Source organism: Lonchura striata, chromosome 1A (assembly GCF_050655825.1).
Source record: "Lonchura striata isolate lonStrDom1 chromosome 1A, ASM5065582v1, whole genome shotgun sequence".
NCBI lineage: Eukaryota > Metazoa > Chordata > Aves > Passeriformes > Estrildidae > Lonchura > Lonchura striata.
Genome location: NC_140741.1, coordinates 61,134,800 through 61,156,820, shown reverse-complemented (window position 1 = coordinate 61,156,820; position 22,021 = coordinate 61,134,800). Strand labels below are relative to the sequence as shown.

The 22,021-nt window shown below is 43.6% G+C and overlaps 3 protein-coding genes across 9 annotated transcripts in view; 2 read left to right on the top strand and 1 right to left on the bottom strand.

Annotated features, from left to right (window-relative positions):
- Positions 1–5: 5 nt before the first annotated feature.
- On the top strand, positions 6–6,113 carry LOC110483146 (heat shock 70 kDa protein 12A). Of its 2 annotated transcripts, none has more exons than XM_021552830.3 (4): positions 6–442; positions 1,633–1,857; positions 2,211–2,382; positions 3,789–6,113. In XM_021552830.3, the coding sequence occupies exons 1-4, from the start codon at positions 161–163 to the stop codon at positions 4,847–4,849; spliced, it is 1,740 nt and encodes a 579-aa protein (XP_021408505.2). In that variant the 5' UTR covers positions 6–160; the 3' UTR covers positions 4,850–6,113. The 2 variants fall into 2 exon arrangements, with proteins under 2 accessions (XP_021408505.2, XP_085426008.1); XM_085569882.1 differs by lacking the exon at positions 6–442 and adding an exon at positions 888–1,202 and having other exon boundaries at positions 1,630–1,857.
- A 154-nt stretch (positions 6,114–6,267) lies between these two features.
- On the top strand, positions 6,268–19,769 carry LOC110483198 (cytoglobin). Its single transcript, XM_021552899.4, has 3 exons — positions 6,268–10,257; positions 12,121–12,352; positions 13,518–19,769. The coding sequence occupies exons 1-3, from the start codon at positions 10,163–10,165 to the stop codon at positions 13,644–13,646; spliced, it is 456 nt and encodes a 151-aa protein (XP_021408574.1). The 5' UTR covers positions 6,268–10,162; the 3' UTR covers positions 13,647–19,769.
- LUC7L2 (LUC7 like 2, pre-mRNA splicing factor) overlaps positions 19,422–22,021 on the bottom strand; it is a 29,592-nt gene continuing 26,992 nt past the window's right edge. For all 6 annotated transcript variants that reach the window (XM_085569891.1, XM_021552897.4, XM_085569894.1 and 3 more), the window contains one exon: positions 19,422–20,460. In XM_085569891.1, coding sequence (XP_085426017.1) covers positions 20,268–20,460 — 193 coding nt within the window. In that variant the 3' untranslated portion in view covers positions 19,422–20,267. The remainder of the gene's footprint in view (positions 20,461–22,021) is intronic.

The following is a 22,021-nucleotide window of genomic DNA, read 5'->3' as shown; positions in this document are numbered from 1 at the left end:
CACAATTTACAGGATGTCTAGAGTTACATCTCTCTCCAGCCAATAAAATCAGGGGAGAGTGACCTTCTCTCTGCAGTATCAGTCCTTTCAGTTTCAGTTCAGACCCATTTGTCTGCTCCTCTCTGCTCCCAGAGCGGCACACCTCTGCACGGCAGTGGCCATGGCCAGCCAGTCAGTCTTTGTCGTTGCTATAGATTTTGGCACATCCTACAGCGGGTACTGTTTTTCTCTTGCTTCAGGTACAGACCAAATCCGCCAGGTTTACTGGGGAGCAGAGCATGGGTTAAAGACCCCAAAGATGCCTACGAGCATCTTGTTCAACCAGAAGCAGGAGTTCAAATATTTTGGTTATGATGCTGTGATGAAGTACAAGAGTCTGCCCTCCAGCCAAGCTGACAGTTGGTACTTCTTCCAGAACTTCAAGATGCAGCTGTACAACACGGTAGGTGGAAGAGTTACTACTAATGGGGGTCAGGGCTAATAATTTATTTGAGGGGTGGGGGTTAGAGAATCCATGAAGAGGGCTAAGTCTGGTTGATGAGAATGAATAAACACAAGTATTTTGATGAACAAAAGGAGAAAATTTTTTTTAATTGCCAAAAGCTACCTTTATGATGTTTTTTGTCTAAAGACAATAAAACATGACTGCATACATGGGTGAAGGCAAGTACCTATTTCTAACACAAAGCTGTCCTGTTCCCAAGGTTGACAGAGAAACTGGTCTCCCTCTCTGACTCCCTACCTTAGTCCTCAAAAAGAAACAGGGATCAAGTGAAATTTCCTATAAATCAAAGGATATGGGCAGTCTCGGGATTACCTAAGATCTCATCCCATGTTATACAGCTCCCCCTTGTCTCTCCCTCTCTTGAAATGTTATGCTGAAGCGAATGTAAGGGTGTCCAGCTGTCCTTGAAGCCTGCAGTGTGTTTATCAAATTTCTCTCTGAAGGCTCTGTGCTGGTTTGGAATAGTTCACAGCTTTATCTTGTTTGCTTATTCAGCCAAACACCAGGCTACCTTAGGGCCGTCCTGTCTGCTCCAGGGTCCCACGGGACTCTCAAGCACAGAATAAGGCAGAACACAAGGCCAGTCCCAGGAAAAATCTCAGGTCCTTTCTTTGGTGGATGGGAGGCCTCTTTGAAGATTTTCCTCCCCAGGACAGCTGGGAATGATGTGGTCTGTCACAGTGTCACCTCTGGAGTGGTTGGTTCTCATTCACTTTCAGCAGGGGCTGGAGAGAGCTTTTAGTTCAGAACTATTTCTCTGGAAATAGTTTTTCTTCACCAGTTGCTCAGGAGCAACTGATGAAGAAAAATTTCATTACAGAACCACTCCCTACTGGCTCTTCAGGAATCTATAGAATCTACAGGGTCTTTACAAAATTTGCCTAGGAGAAACAGCTGAAATATCAAGCCCATTGACATTTTGCATACTGAATCACAGGTGTGGTGGGTAAGCAGTTTGGTAGCTGACCTGTGGCACTTAGACTCAGCCACAGCAGTGAAGCCAGTGCTGGGAGTTTGGTTTGGAGACAGGGGTGTCTGGGTGCCTTATGTGGTGCAGTGCTCGGTGTGAAGGGGACAGGTCTCATACTGACACTGCACCATGTGACCCTGGGCCTTTTTTTCAGTAGAATGTCACACTTGGCATGAAGCTGAAAGCCACCAATGGAAAGTTCCTTCCTGCCTTGACAGTCTTTTCTGAAAGCCTGCGCTACATGAAGGATCATGCTTTGAACACCATTAAGGAGGCCTCTTTCCAAACCGTCTACAGTGAGGAGGAGATCACCTGGGTCATTACTGTCCCAGCCATATGGAACGCTGCTGCCAAGCAGTTCATGCGTCTGGCAGCAAAAGAGGTAAAAGCAGGGGTTACCCCATTTCCTCAAATTACCTTTGAAGGTTTCTTTGTCCAATTGAGCCACAGGAATGCCTCAATATCTAAACGACGATTATTTCAAATTTCAGTCGTTGGGCAGAGAAATCTTCTACACTGAGGGTGGTAAGGGAGAGTATGTCCCCAAATGGCAGTACAATGGCTCTGCCCTTTCTCCCCACCAGGTAGAAATGAGCCCCACAGAGACCAGTGGTGCGAGAACCATCACCCCTGCATGATCTGCTGGGGTGAGAACAGTCTCTTTAGCAGGTGATGTTCATGCAGCAGTTATCTCACCCCTTTCCTTGACCTGACTCCTCTCTTTTGTCATTTTAGGCAGGAATTATCTCTGACATGCTCTCTAGGAACCTGATCATTGCCTTGGAGCCAGAAGCTGCATCATTGTGGTGCAAGCAGCTTCCACATGAAGGGTTTATGGCAGACAGCAGTGACAAGAAGAAGTTTGAAGACTCCCCTGGGATCCAGTATATTGTCGTTGACTGTGGAGGTAAAATTTTCCCTGTTTAACAGGTACCATCTTTGTTGGGTGTGGTGCATGGTTATTTTACAGTATGGCCAAAGATCCCAGAGCTTGGACTCCACTGCTGTGCTTGTCATGTTTATTTTTAGTGTTATTTCTCACCTAATGAGATGCTGTGAGCAGGAAGAAAAATAGGAGGAAAGAAAAGGATTGTGTCTCACACTGCAGTACTCTTCAGGCCAGACAGTCACAACACGAGGCCCTGCCTGAAACACGGATAAAAATTAAACCTCACAGTTTTAATAAAGATTTGTAGGGAATGGGTATGTTTATTCACAGCGCTGTGAACGCATGTCAGGACTCATTGCCCTTTAATGTACATGTGTACCTCTGAGAACGCTTGATCCTTTTTTATTACTCTTACTAATTTCTATATGTATAGAATTTCACAATAGGTTAATGCATATTCATTCTGCTGATTTTACATTACACTTCCAGCTAGTTACACTTATACTCAGTTTTTGTTAGAAAGTACAGAAAGGACTCTTGGGTCACTCTGCCCTGTCTGTTTTAAAGTCTAAGGAGTCTTTCTTATCTCTTATATTTTAGTGTGGAAATTTGCATTCTTTCTCCTTAGTAGGGGTAGTTCTGCTAGGGCTGCAGTCACCAGACTGAACAGCATATTTTGCAAGCTTAAAGTGGCACATTTTACCTAAATCCAAATGGATTTTTACCCTGTTAAATTTTTACTCTGTCTCATGCCTTTGCACCAGATCAGCTGGCACAGTGTTCCAGCATCAGCCACCGGCATGCACCACGTGCTTTTGTGTAGCCTCAGCTCGTAGCCTCCTCTCCAGAAGCAATTGTAGTTAGTGCCCAGCGAAGTGACCAAAGAGAAGAGCTAGCAGGCACTGGAGAGAAAATCATTAAGAATATTTGATGAAGCACTTCTCAGTAATATCTCTAGATTCCTTAGGTTTTTTGGTGTGATGTGAATTTTCTGCCAAGAGCAGTCTGGTGGTTGTGAACAAATACTGAAAAGGCATCAAGAGGACCGCAAGTTCCTGAGAGTCTTCTCACCACTGCTCAGGATTCAATCACCTATGTGAGGAGCCCAGGCTTAGTTTGTGATCAGACAGGAGATTGGCTTGTTCAGTGAGCAAGCCGGAGCATCCAGCTCAGTTATTATACAGAAATAACTGTAGGAAACTTGTGAGACCAGACTTTTCAACAAAAGTGCATAAATTTAAGAAATCTAGGGAAGTACAGGCAATAGCAGAAGAGTGAGGATAAGGAAAGAAAGTGGCAGAAAAGCACATATGTCAGTCAGGATTCAGCAGATAAGATTAAATTCTGTGGAAGCTCACGCACTTTGAAGCAAACAGCACAATTAATTTCAGTCTCTATTTCTGTGTGTGTGTTTGCATGTGTAGGTGGCACTGTAGACATCACAGTACACGAGATCCAACAAAACCATTACCTAAAGGAGCTACATAAGGCAACTGGAGGTGGATGGGGAGGCAACAGAGTGGATGAAAACTTTATTAATTTCCTCAAGGAAATATTCAGTGATGGCATATGGGATGAATATGCAAAGAAGCACCCTACTGAATTACAAAATATGATGTACAACTTCAGCCTACAGAAATGCTCTGCTAGCAGGGAGGCAGTCTACATACATTGCTACTACAACCTGACCAGAGTGGCAGGGTCCAAGAAGGACATCTCCCAGTTCTTTGAAAACGTAGCAGGAACTGTGTGGTGTGATGGGACAATCATGATTACATATGAGAAAATGAAGAGCTTCTTTGACTACAGTATCAACAATATCATTTGTGCTTTGAGGGAAATTCTTTGCAAACCCGAGATGGACAAAGTCCAGTACATTTTACTTGTGGGAGGCTTTGCATCCAGCATCATCCTGAGAGATGCAGTCAGGCAGGCCTTTAGCAACAAGTATCATATCCTTTGTCCCATGGAGGCCCAGGCAGCCATTGTAAAAGGGGCTGTTTTATTTGGAGTTAATCCACACATCATTACCTCAAGAATCAGCTGTAGGACATACGGCTTGTGTGTATGTGAGAAATTTGATAGTGCTATCCATGATGCCCGTAAACGGAGGGTCTCAAAAACTGGTGACTTTATTTATTGCACAGATCTCTTTGAGAAACTGGTGGAAATTGGGGAGTCAGTGAACATACATGAAGCTGCCCACTATGATTTCTTTCCAATAGAACCAGATCAAACAAAGGTAATCTTTGCTTTCTATTGTACAACAAAACAGAATGCTCAGTATGTGGATGAGGAAGGGATGGAACAGCTTGGTTCCTGTGTAGTGCCGTCACCAGACACATCGCTGGGGAAAAATCGCAGGCTGAAGGTAGAGATTAGATTTGGGCTCACTGAATTTAAAGCCACGTGTACTGATGTTACTTCCCAAGAAAGTCGAACAGTTATAATGGATTTCTTATCTTATAATTACTCATCATATTGAACACATCTTAGATGTCTTTTCCAACCATTATAGTTCTAATAGTTCTATGACTTCTGCAGTAGAGGAGACAATTGGACCAATAAGTCCATCATTCAAATTTCTGTTTACACAGGAAAACTACTGGTCTGATTCTCTGGTTCCTTCCATTCTTCACCAACCACCCTTTCAGTCCAACACCTCATTTTCTCTTGTATCTGACAGCAGGTTTTTCTCCCGCTTTATCTCATGCCCTTTTAGCTTGCATCTTTGAACACAGTAGTCCATACCACCAATACAATCATCTGTGATCTACCTGTCACAGCTGGAAAGCCCCTGGACTGGTCTCTAACTTACACATAAAGCAGCCCATAGCTGTTTATTTTAGCCTGATGTCTTCTTGCAGCTACATCTTCTCTTTCTCTGACATCAGGTCACTTTATCTGAAGTCCAGGTTTAATTCTGCTAGGGGTGACATTCAGTGGATTTTTATTTTCTTCAGAATGTAATTTCTGTAAACTCTATGTAATTAAAGCTCCAGTGTCCCAGACAAGGGAGTTGAGTGAAGTCTAGGGGCTTGTGTCCAAACCTGTGGGAATGCTGTTTCCATTAAATGATTGGGTGGTTCAGTCTCATTAATTGGGCAGATATGAATGTCAGATTGTAGCGTTAGACATGAATGGTGTATACGCTGCTGCCTGATGCCTCTGTCCAGCTCTGGATACTTTGCATCTCTGATTTGGGCATGATATTTTCTATATCTCTAAAAGCTGATTTCTTTACTCCTGCCTGCAGCACCTGTGCAAAAGTTGAGCACTGTGAAGGCTTCATAAGCTTAAATTTGTCCACGAAAAGGCTGCAGTCCTGCAGTGTGCTGGGTCTGGCTGAGGTGGAGTTAACGTTCTTCATTGAAACCCTTATGTTGGTGGGTGGTTTGGGTCCACGCTGATGGTTCAGGGTGGGGTGGGGTTTGTGGAGTTGGCTTTCTTCCACTTTACTAAGGATATAAAGTTTCTCTGCTGAACACCAGCCTCCACCAATGCAAATTCTTGGTTAGCTGGATCAAGTGCAAGAAAACTCAGCACTGTCATCCTTATTAGTTGAATGATCACATTAGAGTCACTGCTGGCCATATACTGAATGTTGTTAATCATGAGAGCAGCATTCAGAGGACTAACCTGCATATATGCTATGCCCTATGATATACAAAAGTGGAATGATTTTGAAATTTCTATCTTTGCTTTCACATTTAAAATGTTAAGCATGCAATAAAAATATTCACAACAGACACCTGTGTGCATTTCTACTATGTTGGGTGGTACCACTCTGTACTCTTCATAAGGGCTATTCTGGGGGCTAGGTCCCAAGAAGCTGAGTAATCCTGCTTTTTTCTTATCCTCTACATTTGGTATTTTCACCAGTGGAAAGCCCAACACGGCTCCACCAGAGCTCACCAAGGCCCTGGAATGGGAAGAGAAGTACAGTCTGGGAAAGTGGCAGCGGGGAAAGCCTTTCCCACCCATGTGCTAGGTGGGCTTTGGGATTCAGACAGTGACACTGACAGTGGTGACTGCAGCTCCTGGTTTTGCTTGTTTTGATGAACTGATTATGTTGATAACCTCAGACACTGAGCATGAGCAGATGCAGGTGTGTGTCCTTTCTGTGAAAGCAGCACTGAGTGTCAGGGTCCTGGGCTAAGCATCCCTGAAACCTGGCAATATGGGGGGCTCTACCCTCAGCCTGACACTACCACAGGTGTTGGGAAAATAAGAGTTACACCTGCTGAGCCCCTTGCAGCCATCCTCTGAGACAGCTGTGTCTGCTGAAGTGGGGATTAACCCCACTGAACAACAAATAGGGTGTTTATGCTAAAAATCACAGAATCACAGATCTCAAGGATAAGGAAAAACACTGAGGTTTGCAGTGCCTGTAACCAGGACATCAATGAGCTCTAGAGATGTGATGGCTGGTGGATCCTAAATGGCTGGGTGAGTAGAAGGTGCTACCCATTTCTGTGGCTGGATCTTTCCAGCTGCCTTCTGCCTAAAGCATGTGATTTCTCGGAAACTGAGAGAAAGCAACCTCCACTCTGCAGTGCTGACACCATTTCCTGGCAGCTAAGTTGGAGGCACATCCTCTTCTCGCCTGGCTGGGGATAGAGAAAGGAACAGCTTTGCCACAGCCCAAACACCACGGCTGTGCTTTCTGCTCTAGATTTCCCAGTGTCATGTGGCTCACCCTGCTTGCTTGATGTGAGAGAAAATTAAAGATTCACAAAAAATTCACAGTAACTATAAGTTAGCCTTGAAACCATGACAGTGGGGTGCTGGAGCAATGGAACCATGAAGAACAGAACAGAACAGAATGCTACAAATTCTTGTCTTTGACAAGTAATGGTTCAAATAGATTCAAGCAGAAACTGCAACAGAGGTTTAACAACATAAGATTAGATTAAACAATAACTTAGCAACAGGTGATAAGATATAAAGACAACCTCAAGTTACCTTAGATAATTATAATGTTAAAGAACACATCCCCAAGGGAATTTGTATGTGGAAATGACAGGATAATGAACCGGACTGAGATCAGCACATGCACATTAAAAATTTTGTTACACAAGCATGAGTGACCAGTATCCTGTTTCTGTATGATTCTTTTTTGGTTACCTTTTTGTAAAAAAGACTCTGCTTGTTTTCCAGAAGGTTGGAAAAGGCCTTGCTTGGCACCCTATTCTTCAGATTTGTAATAAAATCATATCTTGACTCAATGTGTTGATTTGCTCTTACACACAAGGATTCCTTTCTTTAAGGATAACATTCAGAGGAGCTTCACCCCTGTTAGAAAATACGTCTCTTCATGCAATAGAAATTATGCTAGAGAGGATTCACTTCCTTTGGCATAATAAACAAAGCAAACCAAGGGAGAGGAAAAAGAAATAAACCAAGCACTCATCCTCTTGCCCACATGTGGGGAGGTGTCAGCAATGACTTCATGATTAAACAGCACATTTTTATAGCTTTTCCATTTCCAGGCCAAAATAAACGTGTTTCTGGAGCTTTGTTGTTTCAATTGCTAGAGATTGCCGAGATGTAGCATAAACGTATATAGCCCTGTTAGAGATGTCAAAACTTTATGAGTAAAACTTCATTTTACAAGGACTTGGCAAATCATGCAGGGGGAAAATAGAAGATAATTTTCCAAAACAGTAAAAGTAGCACCAGAGGATGGAAGAATAGAAAAGCATGTCAGAGAGAGAGCATGGTGACATGCTTCAGGGAAGATGTCATTGTTTTGTCTGGTCAGGGAGTGCTCTGTGCTGCTGACACCTGGCTTGGTTGCAGACAAAATTGTCACACTGCACCCCAGAACTGGGCCAACCAAGTAAGATTAGTGTGCCTTCATGGAAACATGTTTAAGAAAGGGCAGGGAACACTGAAAAGGAAGAGACAAGTTCAGGGCAGGTACAGCATCCAACAGGATGATAACCAGTGGAAGAGCCCATGCTGGAGCAGTTGAGTAGTACACAAAAAGGAAGGGACTCTCACACACCAACCGCAGCTCCTGCACCACCACCCATGGTCTCACCAAAAGATCTGGCTATAACCTGCAGCATAGGGTGGGGAAACAGGACAAGGAGCAGTGAGGTATCTAAGTGTTGGTTGGCTGGTTTGTTACTTGGCAATAAAGTAATTGGATTGAAATTTCTCTACTCAAAATAGGTATTTTTTGGCCCATGACAGGATGTCTGACTATGCATGAAGGGATGGAGCATATTTATCCTGCAGTGTCCCAGAGGAGAATGAGGGAGAGCAGAGAAGAAGTCTCCTAGGGAATAATAGAACATTTTGGATTGGAAGGGACTTGAATGATCATCTAGTTTCAACCCCTCTGCCATGGGCAGGGACACCTTCCACTAGACCAAGTAGCTCAAAGCCCCATTTAGCCTGGCCTTGAACTCTTTCAGGGATGAGGAACCCACAACTGCTTTGCAGCTTTCTATCAGACTGCTCTTTGCTGTGTGGTAAAACGGAAGAGGGAGGCAAGAGGGGACAGATTTCAGTGAAGTTATCTGGGGCCTCCCTCAGCAGCAGTGGGACACAACCCCACCAAGACCAGTCAGTCTCTGTGAGTTTGCAGCCAGTACTTTTCCTTCTGCTCTGGGGTATCAGGCTGGTTTTTCTTGACATGCTGTGTATTTTCCCCTCACACCTGTTCCTTCTCTCCTCTAAACCATCGAAGCAAATATGAAGTTTTTTCTGCCCTCAGCATCCAGTGGCAGTTTCTCAAGCCACTTAACCCTTATTTTGCGTGCGTGCCCTGGACTTAAACAAGAACATTCCTGCCAGAGGTTAAGCCCAGGCATTGCACGGATAATCCATGAAAACGTTTTGCCTCCAGTTCCAAGTGACCGTGACTATAACAAATACAGAGATGCTGGAGATGCTGTCTGCAGCTCCACCCTGGCCCTTCTTCCACCCCTTATCTCTCTCCCAGGCAGTCAGAGCTCAGAGATAGGACAGAGATCCCAGCTGCAAGCCAAGAGGGTTAGGAAAGTGAAATGCCTGCACTCCTGGCCTGGCTGTGCTGCACCCTTTACCTCCAGTGCTAAAATGAAGTGGCTTTGCAGGGCACTATGGCCAAGGATGCTGTGCCACGCTGCCAATCACCATCCCTGCAATGCTGTCAGTTTGGGCTGGCAGAGCATCCTACCCTCATGGGACCAAGGCTGGGAGCAGCTGTGGGGTGAGCCCCTGTCAAACCAGAGCTGCGGGGAAAGCAGAGACTGGCACGAAGGCAGGACTGGAGAGGATTGCTGGAGCTAGAAACAGGATCTTTGACTGAAAGACCGAAGAGTGCCAGGGAGAAGGGAGGGCAGGGCACCACAGTGCCCTCAGCACAGCAGAACTCTTGGGAGAAAACCAGGAAAATTAGTGCTCAGGCAAAGATCACCTTCAGGAAAAGAAGCCAAGCACTGGCTTTGGCAGGGATGAGAGGGGAAGAGAATTGATCTTTTTTTTCTCCACTGAAAACTGCCTTTTCTCCTTTCTCTCCTCAGACAGTGAGACCTTTGCTTTGGCCCCTGACCTAAGAGTACAGAGCTAGTCCTTCTCCTCATGTGGTTGGTTTCTTTCCTGATTAAAAGTGATTAGGTAGCTCTAAAACCTGCAGAAATGTTACTGAGGGTAACAGAGACAAAGAGACCCTTCAAGATCTCTTAAATCCCCAGGGCAGTATTTAGAGAGCCCTGAGGAGAGAACTGGAGCAGAAAGACCCTGCCAGGACCTCCCTGTCCTTCTCCCTCCTGCTGCACCCTCTGTTGCCAAGATCTCCTCCACCATGTCACTTTCTGAAGCAGAGGTGCAAAGTGCCCGTGGTGCCTGGGAGAAGATATATGTGGATGCTGAGGACAATGGGACAGCTGTGCTGGTCAGGTAAGAGCCCATCCAACTGCTGCCCCAGAGGGGTGAAGGAGGAACAGCAAGAAGCATGCCATGATGTTTTTCATGCAGCCCTTGCTGGGGAAGAAGAGCAATCCACACAAGGAAAAATAAAAAGAAAAGGGGTAAGGGGGTGGGAAAAGAAGAAAAGCCAAGAACAATATCTTCACCCATGTAAGTTAAAGAAAAGAAAGTGTGGTATGAAAGAGAAGGGGAACAAAACATGGGCAGGATTTCCCTCTTCCTCTTTACCTCTAAACTCTTTAAATGCTTTTTTTAAACTCAGTATTTTACTTCTGATTCTCCTTCAGCCTCAGTCCATGTGTTTCACTGTATTATACCCTTTCTGTGGACTTTCTTCTCTTAGTTTCCATCCTGTTTCCCTCTCCTTTGTTTACCTTTCACATATTCATCTGGGACTTACATCACCTCCAGAAGCATGGATTGGTTCAAATACTATTTCTAGTTATCAGACATTTACCCCTCCCTCCAGCTTTCTTGTATATCACATTTTGTTCCTGGATTATCCTCATGAAGCCTTACATGCTGCTCTTACCTTCTGCAGGCAACACAATCTGAAGACAGGGTCAGAAATGTAGCCATAAAATGTTAGTAGCATCCAGTAGCTTGTCTCCCTGGGTAATTTACTCTAGAAGGTTTTGCTTTAGTGTCCTGCAGCCCCAGACCTGCCTATAGAGAGTTCGGGGCTTCCCAAGATGAGAGACATGGCCATTATGGAAAGAGTCCAACAAAGGGCCAGGAAGATGATGAGGGGACTGTAGTACCTCTCCTATAAAGAAAGGCAGAGAAAGCTATGACTGTTCAGCCTGGAGAAGAGAAAGCTCAGGGGAATCTTGTCAATGTGTACATTAAAACCTGAAGGGAGAGTGCAAAGAAGGCAGAGCCAGGCTCGTCTCACTGGTGCCATGAGACAGGACCAGAGTCAATGGGCCCAAACTGAAACACCGGAGGTTCCCTTGAACATCTGGAAAGATTTTTTTTTTTTACTTCTGAGTGCAACTGAGCACTGGCACAAATTGCCCAAAGAAGTTGTTGAGTCTCCATACATGGAGATACTCAAAAGCCATCTGAACATGGTCCTGGGCAACTGGCTTGACCAGTGGTATTGACCCAGATGACCTCCAGAGGTTCCTTCAAGCCCAACCATTTTGTGACTCTGTGAAATGCAATGTGGAATTTGCTATGGATATTTCAGGTGGATAACCCGTTTACCCAAAGGAGTAAACTGTTTTTTTTAAAACAGTTTGACCAAGATGACTGTAATTGATCCAAGGTAATTTCAAACACACTGAATTGTGTTACTTTTGAATAAATTGAATGAGCAGTACCCCATAGTTAAACAACTATCCATCACAGGCAGTAAGAAAGCTTTGCAGTGGACTACAGGAAGGGGTTAATTACAAAACCAATAGTAGGGCTTCTCTATGAAAACACCCACCGGTACCACAGTGGTCGTATCTGCTGTCCAGAACATCTTTGGGAATATTAAACTGTCACAACCACCCCATGTGAATGTGCTCCCATTTCTTTGTGAAAGTAACACTGAGAAAATATTATCTTTGGAAGGAATGGAAAAAGTTCATTATATGTCTTAAGGTGGAACGAACAAAGTAAATGCTCTGGGGAGAGGCAAGGGAGAGATGACTGGCTGCTATGTGCATGGGAGTTATGCACAGGCACAAAAGGCAAAGGAGAAACAAGGAATGCAGAAGTGTCTGTTCTCATAAAGAGAAGGGGAAAAGGGACATAAATGCGGAAGGCAAGGCCTGGAATGAGTGGCTATGTCTGCACTGATACCTTGGTCCACAAGTCAGGATGTCTCTCATTGCTCAACAGGATGTTTACTGAGCACCCAGACACCAAGTCCTACTTCGCACATTTCAAAGGCATGGACTCTGCTGAAGAGATGAAACAGTCAGATCAAGTCAGGGGCCATGGCAAGAAGGTTTTTGGTGCCATCAATGACATGGTGCAACACCTGGACAACTCTGAGGCTTTTCTTGGGATAGTGACCCCACTTGGCAAGAAACATGCCACCCAGCTGAAGATTGACCCCAAAAACTTTAGGGTGAGTGAGCAGCCCTCTTCCCAAAGGGTATAATTGTGAGGAGGGCATGTTTTCCCCTTTGAGGGGTACAACTGAGGAACATAGGCCTTGTATGTAGGAATACATATATATGCCTCAGAGAATGGAGGTGGTGGAAGGTGAGATGGTTGATGGTGGAAGATGGAAGGAGTAAGAGATCTGGCATCAGTGGGGAAGATGGCTGTACAGCTGATGTGGTGCAGACAGGTGATAGCTGTGGTGGGAGCTGCACAGCTGCCCATGAGCTGTAGAGGGTTTTCTCGGTGCAAAACGATTCCCACACCTGCCATTTACTAACAAGATACAGAAAAGTAATTTAGCACTGGACTTCAGTCCCTGATGTATTTTTTATCTTGTAACAGGAGCTGAACTTTTCCAGGACAACTAAACTGTTTTCCTGCTGTTATTGAGCAACAATGACAACAGCATTGTCATAATTAAACAAACTCAAATAATAAATACAGGATCAAATTACTTACCCAGATCCATCTAAGGTCACTAGCAGAGTGCATTTATAACTATTTTGTCTGCTTCACACAGGAAAAAGGGGCACCTTCTGGCAAAGATTATTTCCAAACAAAGGTGATTTCAAAAGCAGTGGGCCCAAGTTTCAATGAGTGGGGAAAATAAGGGATGATTTCTGGCTGAAAATACTTTTTCAGGGTAAAAATGCACACAAAACAATAAATGCTGCACAGGAAAGGAGTGGCATTTCAAAGTATACCACCTACCTGACTGTAAGAACTCTGCTACAGAGTGCTGGATAACTAATGAGCAGGAAAGATCAAGGAAAAACCTACTTCCTAAGACATGTATTCCATAGGTGTCCAACAAAGGGCTCATCATGGCCTCTAAATATTTGGGACACTCTCCTGCCTGGAGAAGGATTGCAGTGGATGGATAAAGCACATCAGTCCTATACAGACATCCTTAAGTTATAGATGCAGTCAATATTAACTAGGGTTTTTTGTGAATTCTATAATGCAGCTTATTTTCCACTGTTGCAAGCTCTGCAGGTCATGTGCTGTGAATTGTTCTTGTACCCCTTTCTGCCCTCCAAGAATCTCAACTAAAGATATGTAAGTTCTTATGCCTCTAATATGGAAAGAAGTTCATACTGGTTGTTTCTTCCCTTCTCTTTGTTTAGATTATCTGTGACATTATCTTACAACTGATGGAGGAGAAATTTGGTGGAGACTGCAAAGCTTCCTTTGAGAAGGTGACCAATGAAATCTGTACCCACCTGAACAATATCTACAAAGAGGAGGGTTGGTGAGGATGTGCACCCTCCAGGCTTTTCAAACAACTTACCAGCACTGATTTGCTGCTTTTGGGCCCCCAGCCACAGCTGGAAAAATTAAAAGTAAAAAAAGGCAAGAAAAAAGGCTTATATAATAGAGATATCAATGTCAATAATCTCCTTAGCAAACTGAGTTTCTACAGCTAAACAAAACCTGCAGTACATCAAAGTCAACCAATAAATCCTGATACACTTTGCAGTTCCAGTGTTTCAGGTGGATTCCTCTGGCCACTGTCCTTGAAGACTACATTTTAAGATGGTGACTTTAAGCTTTCTATTCCTAAAAGACTTGCTACTGCCAGCAGCACAGCAGCTCTTTGGCTCACCTACCACCTCTCTATCCTCATGAATGACAGGAAAGAGACCATTTTGAAGCATCTCCAGAATCTTGGTAGAGGTCATTACTTAAGCCTGAGTATTGTTTTGTGTTTGAACTTAAACAAGGGGGAAGTGGTGTATGGGAATAACATCTGTGAGAGACATGAGGAAAGTCCCATCTTGCATAAACCAGAAGAGTCACCCAACCTTGGTTTCTCAGAACAGCTTTCAGCACAAGGGATGACAACACTGAGTGTGGTCACTACTGGACCCCTGTGAGCAGGGATGAACATCTTTGGTATGGATTTCACTGTGTTATGCCCAGGAAGTTACTTGGGTTGAGTTCCCACATTAAGCAAGAGCTCAGCTCACTGGCTCATGTGCACTCAAAAAGCACCCAGCTGATGCAGACTGCTGCCTTGCTGTGTGGGTGGCACAGCGGTCCAGTCACACAGCATGAGCCTACCTTCAGTACTAACTGGCTTCTGACCTATTGAATTGCTTTTGTTTATATCCCTTAGACTTGGTGAAATAATCAGCTAATAACTGCAAATAACCACATGCTGCTTTGCTTCAGTGTAATGCAATAAACACAGAGAAAGCAGATGTGCCCTCTCATTTGATTCACAGAAAAGGTGATGTGCAGCAGTTGCAGCTGGTTTCAGTGCAGTTACTGGTGGTACTGGGGGATTTCCAAAACCAGCTCAAGCTCCCACCCAGGCACTCATCACACGTGTGGCAGTCAGGCTGCTCATGGTTTTCACTTAACCATGATGCAACAGTTTTGTAAACAAGTAAAAATGCAGAGTTGTCCTTCATTCAGCATGTAGTTTTCCTCACCCACTGCACTTGGCAAAGGATGCTAAATCCCCTAAGTCCAGAAGAGGATGGGGCAGAGGCTGCTTTATGTGCTTCAGTTTTCTGTTCAGCTTGGGGAGAAAGGGAAGCGTATCACACAGCATTGCCAAGGACTGTAAAAAAGAACAAAACGTGTAAAAGAACATTTATAGTCTCAAATCCCTCTGAAGGAGTACAAGTAGTTAAAGCTCTGAAAAGAGGTGGTGCAGTTCTTTACTACCATTGCTCTGCTGCAAACCAGTTTGAGCTTCGGAAGATTTGAAGGCAGCACTTAGAAAAGTTACAGTGGTTACAAAGCAAAGCCCCCACCCACTTACCACATTCCAGAGATGGAGACAGAGGTTTGAGCCGGGCTGAAGGCGCCTGAGGGCCAGTGCTGTAAAAGTGTCTCCTTTGCAGCCTCTCTGAGCCAGCACCTGCAACGATTTCTAGCCCTTGTGCACTTAACTGAGCATCACCATCAATACTTTACCACAGTCAGCACTTGTCAGATAATTTCAGCCTGGGAAAGGGCTGTACAGCCACGGCAGCTCCTGCTGCTCTCAGGCCCTTTGTGACCTTGCTAGTGTCCAGCCCTGCTTTGCTGCTAGTTACTCCTCCTTTCTGATGGTGCATTTCCTAGAACTCTGGTTGCCTGCAGTGCTCTGGCAGCACCACTGAGCCTAGGGGAAGGGATTTGGGACTGCAGTTTCCCCAGCAACAGGAAGTGAAAAGCCAGAGTCAGGAGAGGTAAGTCATGAGAGACTCACCAATTGCCCGCTGACTCCATTATATGCCCACAGAGGAGAAAGCAGGGAGAGCCAGGGCTAGAAGCAAACATTTCTTCCTCTTTCCTGCTGCTGATACAACTTCTGCCCAGCAGTCTGCTGCTTCCCAGTTTTGCAAACTGCAGGGAAAGACAGATGTCAGGTCTTACTGAAAAGAATAAATAATTACATACGTAGCAGCAGTGCAAGAATTTATTAAGCAAGTGGAAAAAAGTGATCAAAGCAAAAAACCAAAGAGCAAGAACCATCATGCAGGACTGGATGAAGAGTGCATTAACATTTTTATAAGCCCCTACATCAGAAGAAACTAATCTCTACTGCCTTGGAATAAAGGAAAATGATACTGATGAAGGTGACATGTGAAATATGGGACAGAGAACAGTAAACTGGAGAGGTTATCAGGTGCTGCACACATCTACACAACACTGCACACTGCCACTGAAGCATGGCTCAGTCTGCATTTATACTTAAGTTTAATGCTGACTGCAACCCCCATTTTCTGTGTCCCTACAGCTAAACCAATCTGCTTGGATGTAGCCACCTTGGCTGCCTTGCACCGGTCCCAGGGGTCTGAAGTCTTGCTACTATTCTCTCTTCAGCTACATAGATAATCCCTGCTTCAAGGCTATTTAACATTTGCTCAATCATCACTTTGCATTGGCTTAGAGAGCTGGTTTACTTATTTTCTCCCATTGCCCTTGGGGATGGGTGGTGCAAGACAGCTGGACAGAGAGAGGGGCTCCAGGGCAGGGCTATCTTTGAAGTAACAGGATGGTAACTCCCAGATTCAATAGCTGATGGAAGCCAAGGGGACAGAGGAACAGCCTCCTGTGGCAGCTCCACTGCCAAGTTTTATGTTGGGTAATGGGATACAGTGGCACTGGGCCAAGCACCTCTGCTTGGAAATGTCACCATTTTACCATGTGGTTCCTCCTGTTGCAGTGGGAAAAGCAACACACAGGCTGTGGTGGCACTGGGCCAGACTGCCCAGGGAAGTGGCTGAGTTGCCATCCATGGGGGTACTTAGAAGGCATGAAGATGTGGCACTTGGGGACGTGATTTAGTGGTGGGCTGGGCAGTGCTGGGTTAATAGGTGGATTTAACGTTCGTGATAGGCTTTTTCAAGGTAACCAGTTCTACAATTCCATGTTCAGGAGAGGACCATTCTTGGTAATGTGCCATTCTCCAGCTCCTTATCTTTTTGTTTTGCACTCCCGTGACTAATCTGGACTGATTATGAGATATGGGAATGATGCTTGCAGGTTCACTGCAGTTCAAATGCTTTAAATCAGTTAAGTAATTTACTTTTTCTGCTCATTTTATCAAGTTGAAAATGTACAAAAACTGCTATGGAGCTACAACTGCATCAGAAAAATTTCCATGATCTCAAAAGCTGATGCTCAGCTACAGCACCTTGAGGTTCCTTCAAGAGCTCCATTTCATAATCTATTTAAGCATGAAGACTAAGGTTAGTCCATACCACTCTTCAGCTGTCCAGCAGGAAATTTACAGGTGATGAATACCTCAATTTTGCACTCCTGGAAATTAAGGTCATTGGGTTCTGCTGAGTGGAAGATCCGTATTTAGGCACAACTCTCCTCTTCTGATAGATGCTCCAAATATTTTGCATCCTAAGTGTGTTTCATCAGCCATCCTAATTATTTTCTTCCCAAATGCACTTCAGTCCTGTATTTCCACAAGTAATTCAGGTTATTTTATGAGGGAATCAGAGATACCTTCTTGCTTAAAATTTAGTGTGGTACTTCCTCTACATAAGGAAAGGCCCAAACCCAATCCCCCTTTTGTAATTAAATTTAAAAGCCATTTGTAAAATGGATAGCATATAATCCAGAATTTGCTAGTGTGGAGTCTAGGCACTGTTTTATCACAGTATGCAAATTTCACCCACCTTCCCTTCCTCCCCCTTTATACAATACAAAATTTCTAGTTGCTGGCAGCAGAGGGAGTCAGGTCCTTAGTATTTCTGGAATATAATTCCAGAAGGGAATTCCACAGGAATCACTGGCACTTGAGCTATGTAAGATATATCTAGAAATGACCGGTCACCTTTTGTCACACCACTAGAATTCCATTAACAACTATGTGATGATAGGTATCTTCAAGCACTTGTACTCTGGCTGTAGCAGATGGACAAACACTGGTAACTTCCATTCATCAACCACCTGGACCATCCAGAAATGAAATCAAGAAACTGTCCCAGGAAGCAAACTCATGCTCAGAATTCCAATGGATAAATAAAAAAAAGGGTTAAGTAGTTAATCATCATCGCTTTGGCAGCTTAAAATGATGTGAATTCAAAGTGGAATGTGCAATGCTGGATCCAAGTCCTTGCAGAGGTGTAAAGGTCCTGTTACAGCTTTTACTGCCAGTCAATACACTGCTAAATTATCTTCAGAGTTAGAATTATTACCCATGCACTCTGACCATATGGAAGATGCTACAGAAACAACACTGAGTATGAATGCACAGAGTGAATGGTATTACACACTGATGTTAGCAGGCCTTCATAGGCACTTGCACAAGGCAGAGACAGAGGCTGCAGAACCTGGTGGAAATGCCAACAAATCATTGCAAACACTGCTCTTAAGCATCAGTATTATATAACTCAGTGGTGTGATCACAAGGAGGAAAATTTACCAATATCTAAATTCTTCTGTGTAGGAGTAGGGCATATCCGAGTAGTTTAAATACCCCAAAAGCACTTTTAATCCAACAGAATGGACACCAACCCCTTTAGACCAAGGGCACCCTCAGCAAGTTGGTGCAGTCAATGCACTGGAGGAAAGGGATACCATCCACAGGGACCTCAACAGGCTTGAGGGGTGGGTCTGTATGAAGCTCAAGAAGTTCCACAAGGCCAAATGCAACGTGATACACCTGGGTCAGGGCAATCCCAAGCACAGATCCAGGTTTAAGGATGAACAGATGGAGAGCAGCCCTGATGAGGACTTGGGGGTGAATTAGGGGTGGATATGACCCAGCAATGTGCATTCACAACTCAGAAAGCCAAATGTGCCCTGAACTACACCCAAAGTAGTGTGGACAAGAGGGTGAGAGAAGGGATTCTGCCCCTCTGCTTTGCTCTGGTGGGACCCCCACTGACCCCACTTGCAATGCTGCATCCAGCTCTGGGATCCTCAGCACAGGAAGGACATGGACCTACAGGAGTGGGCCCACAGGAGGCCATAAAGATGATCAGAGGGATTAAGCACTTCTCCTATGAGGGAAGGCTGACAGTTCAGGTTGTTCAGCCTGAAGAAAAGACTCTAGAGAGATCTTACAGCATGTTCTAGTACTTAAAGGGAGCCTACAGATGGAGAAGGACTTTTTACAAGGGCATGTAGTATTAGGACAAGGGGGAATGGCTTTAAATTGAAAGAGGGTAGATTTTAGACTGCGTATTAGGAATCAATTCTTTGCAGTGAGGGTGGTGTAGGGTTGCCCCCAGAAACTGTGGATGCCCCACCCTTGAAACTGTTCAAAGCCAGGCTGGATGGGGCTCTGAGCAACCTGGACTAGAGAAAGGTGTCCCTGACCACAGCAAGAGGGTTGGAACTGGATGATCTTTAAGGTCCCTTCCAACCCAAACTGTTCTATGATTCTGACTCCATATGTTTCTGCTTTTGAAGATTTTAGTATAATCAGATTGTAAGCAGAATGACTGCTTCTCCTAGCACGCATCTGTATGTTAAAAACTCTAATAATAAGGTATTTTTAAAAATACTGAACTGCTAGTTTACCACCTTAACAGACCAGTATATCCTTGTTAAGTTATTGGACAATATGGTTTCTTTTTAATTTTTTTTATTTCTTTTGTTCTTAATTTTTGTTTGTTGTTGCTGGTTTGTTTTGTTTGTTTTAATACAATTAAAGATGTACTCCACAAGAAAAAGCAGAAAGAGTCCTTCTGGAAAAAAACAAATATATTGAACACATACCAATCAAATGGTACAGATATGGGACTGGCTTTGATTTCAAAATTTAAGTAGAAATAAAAAAGATGTAATGCAACAGCTGTTCAATTTCCAAGTCTAAATAGGCACTGTAAAAAGACATTTCCGCTTTCTCCAGCACACGTTCCTGTCTAAATGCTCCCACTGTAATCAACTCCTAGGATCCCAAACAAAAATAAAACCCAGCACTGGGAACATAATCTTAGAGTAAAAGTTAATATCCATCCACCCACCCTCTTACAAAAAAGCAAACAAAAAAAAAATCCCCCCAAATACAACCTTTCAATGCTGCTGTTTTGACTGGAGCAGAATTGGAGAATTTATAAAGGTTCAAAAGCACCCAAGGCAAGTAGTACAATATAATTTGTTCACTAACTTGTATTGGAAAGGAGATTAAAAACATTGAGATCTGCATCTTGGTACATAAAACTGTTGTCCTGAATAAAGAGAAATCTTTCAGAAAAGTTTTACAACTTGGTGGAAGTCCAGGACCCAGCTTTAGGCACCATTAATTCATGGGGTTTAATTCTGACTTTGTTATAACCACTTTTATATACTGTACATCTACCCTAGTTGTATCAGTGTTGGAACTGCTCACTGGTGTCCCTTTGAACAACTGTAAACTAAACCAAAGTATGCAACTCCATAGGAAGCTAGAGATCAGGTGAATATACAGCCAGTTATATCTCCCCTGCTTCACGCTCCTCTGAGCTCCTTGGCTCTTCTGATCGGCCGTTAGCGCTTTCGTACGAACGTTTCTTGTCCTTGAAATCCCGCGGTGACCTCTCCCTCGAGCTTCTGTCTTTGTCACGAGATGTTCTATCGCGATCTCTTGAACGCTCTTTGTCTCTGGAAGATCTTTCTTTAGAGGATCTGAAAAGTGCAATGCATTTGAGAATTCAAGTTTGACATGAATTGGTAGCTATCAAACAGCACTTAGATTTTATATTTTCCTTTTTCCAACCCAGCTTTAGATTTATATAAACAGAAGCTTATGAGAAGACACCAAATCATTCTACCCGTCTCCCTTTCCTACTTCAAAAGACAAGTACTTTGAGGTAATATTTAATCTATATTTATTACAGAGCCCAGTTTAAGTTCAAAGTGCTTCAGTACATCTCTTACTTTCAACCTCCACCTCCAAGTTTACATTAACTAGAGTTGAGTGGAAATTTCTTATCTGCAGTCTCTAGTTTAAGAACAGTGTCTAGCCTTTCTCGGACTATAAGTTACAAACTTAAAAAACACATTTAAAAACAGGAATTTGCTTAAAAGTAGCAGGAAATTAACTTTCATTATTCTGGAAGGGAAGCTCTATTTGACAAATATGAAGCAAATCTGGAATCTGTTCTACAACCGTAATTTGTTTTAAGAATTAACCCTGGTATGACTTTTAAAGGTTGGGGTAGTTATCTTTTTAGATATTTTACTCTGATAAACAGGCATTTTCAAAACCTTTATGATGGAGACAGAAAAGGCCTGTTTTGTTAAACAAACTAAGTAGTTTTAAACTAAATTAGATACCTGTATGGGAGAAAAATGCATTAGACACCCTCCTCCATATTCCCTTACAGATGGACTTAGATCTCTTTTTGAAAAACATTCCATCTGTATTTTACCATATACTGCAATCACAAAATATTCTAATACAGATTTTTACAGAAAAATTTTAACAGCTCACCCATCATTTCCAAGTTGAAAAATTGGTACTCTGGACCGTAAGACTGTACTCTCTCCATTTACATAAAGTTACTGTCACTTAACCTCCAAACTTCAAAACTAAGGTCTGCAAAATGCTCCTCTACTAATTTCCTTTTGCAAACTTACAAAGAAGTGACCTTTCACATTAGCTGCTCATCTGAAAAGATTACTTTCCTTACCATGCAGTCAGTGTTTTGCAAGACTTAGTACTTTAAAATCACTGGGATCCACAGGCATTACCCTATTCCACAAACTACAAGTCACAGAAGAAGAGAAGCTACAAGCCAAATAGAGCTTCATCCTGGAATTAGTACAACTGTTCATAAAGTACCTTATGCCCAAGTCCCCTGCAGAAGTAACTATGATTTAACTCCTGAAATAATTTGAACTATAAGCCCTGCCTGTGTGGCCACTTCAAAACCTGACCTTTTATCTTCTTGTAGGTCAACAGTCTCAGGGTTTTAAGACTGGGCACCCTTTCACTGTACTGCTCTCCAAGCATGCCACAGTGGGTAACCTATACAAGAAAGGAATCCTGTTTATGAGCAGACCTCCCTACCAAATGCCTCATTGTGCACTCCCAACTCTTATAAGTTATGCTCTCCTCATTAATGTAAACAAGCCAGCCAATCCTCAGGGAGCAGATAGCAACTGAATCATTCAAAAGCAACAGCCCCAGCCTGCCCCCTGCAGTAATCTTTCCATGAGAGATCCTTGCAAAGCACAATTTTCA

Coding starts and splice junctions, on each gene's coding strand:
- LOC110483146 (XM_021552830.3), top strand. CDS start 161: ATGGCCAGCCAGTCAGTCTTTGTCGTTGCTATAGATTTTGGCACATCC. Junction 1,858..2,210: donor TGCGTCTGGCAGCAAAAGAG/GTAAAAGCAGGG, acceptor TTGTCATTTTAG/GCAGGAATTATCTCTGACAT. Junction 2,383..3,788: donor TATTGTCGTTGACTGTGGAG/GTAAAATTTTCC, acceptor TTGCATGTGTAG/GTGGCACTGTAGACATCACA.
- LOC110483198 (XM_021552899.4), top strand. CDS start 10,163: ATGTCACTTTCTGAAGCAGAGGTGCAAAGTGCCCGTGGTGCCTGGGAG. Junction 10,258..12,120: donor GGGACAGCTGTGCTGGTCAG/GTAAGAGCCCAT, acceptor ATTGCTCAACAG/GATGTTTACTGAGCACCCAG. Junction 12,353..13,517: donor TTGACCCCAAAAACTTTAGG/GTGAGTGAGCAG, acceptor CTCTTTGTTTAG/ATTATCTGTGACATTATCTT.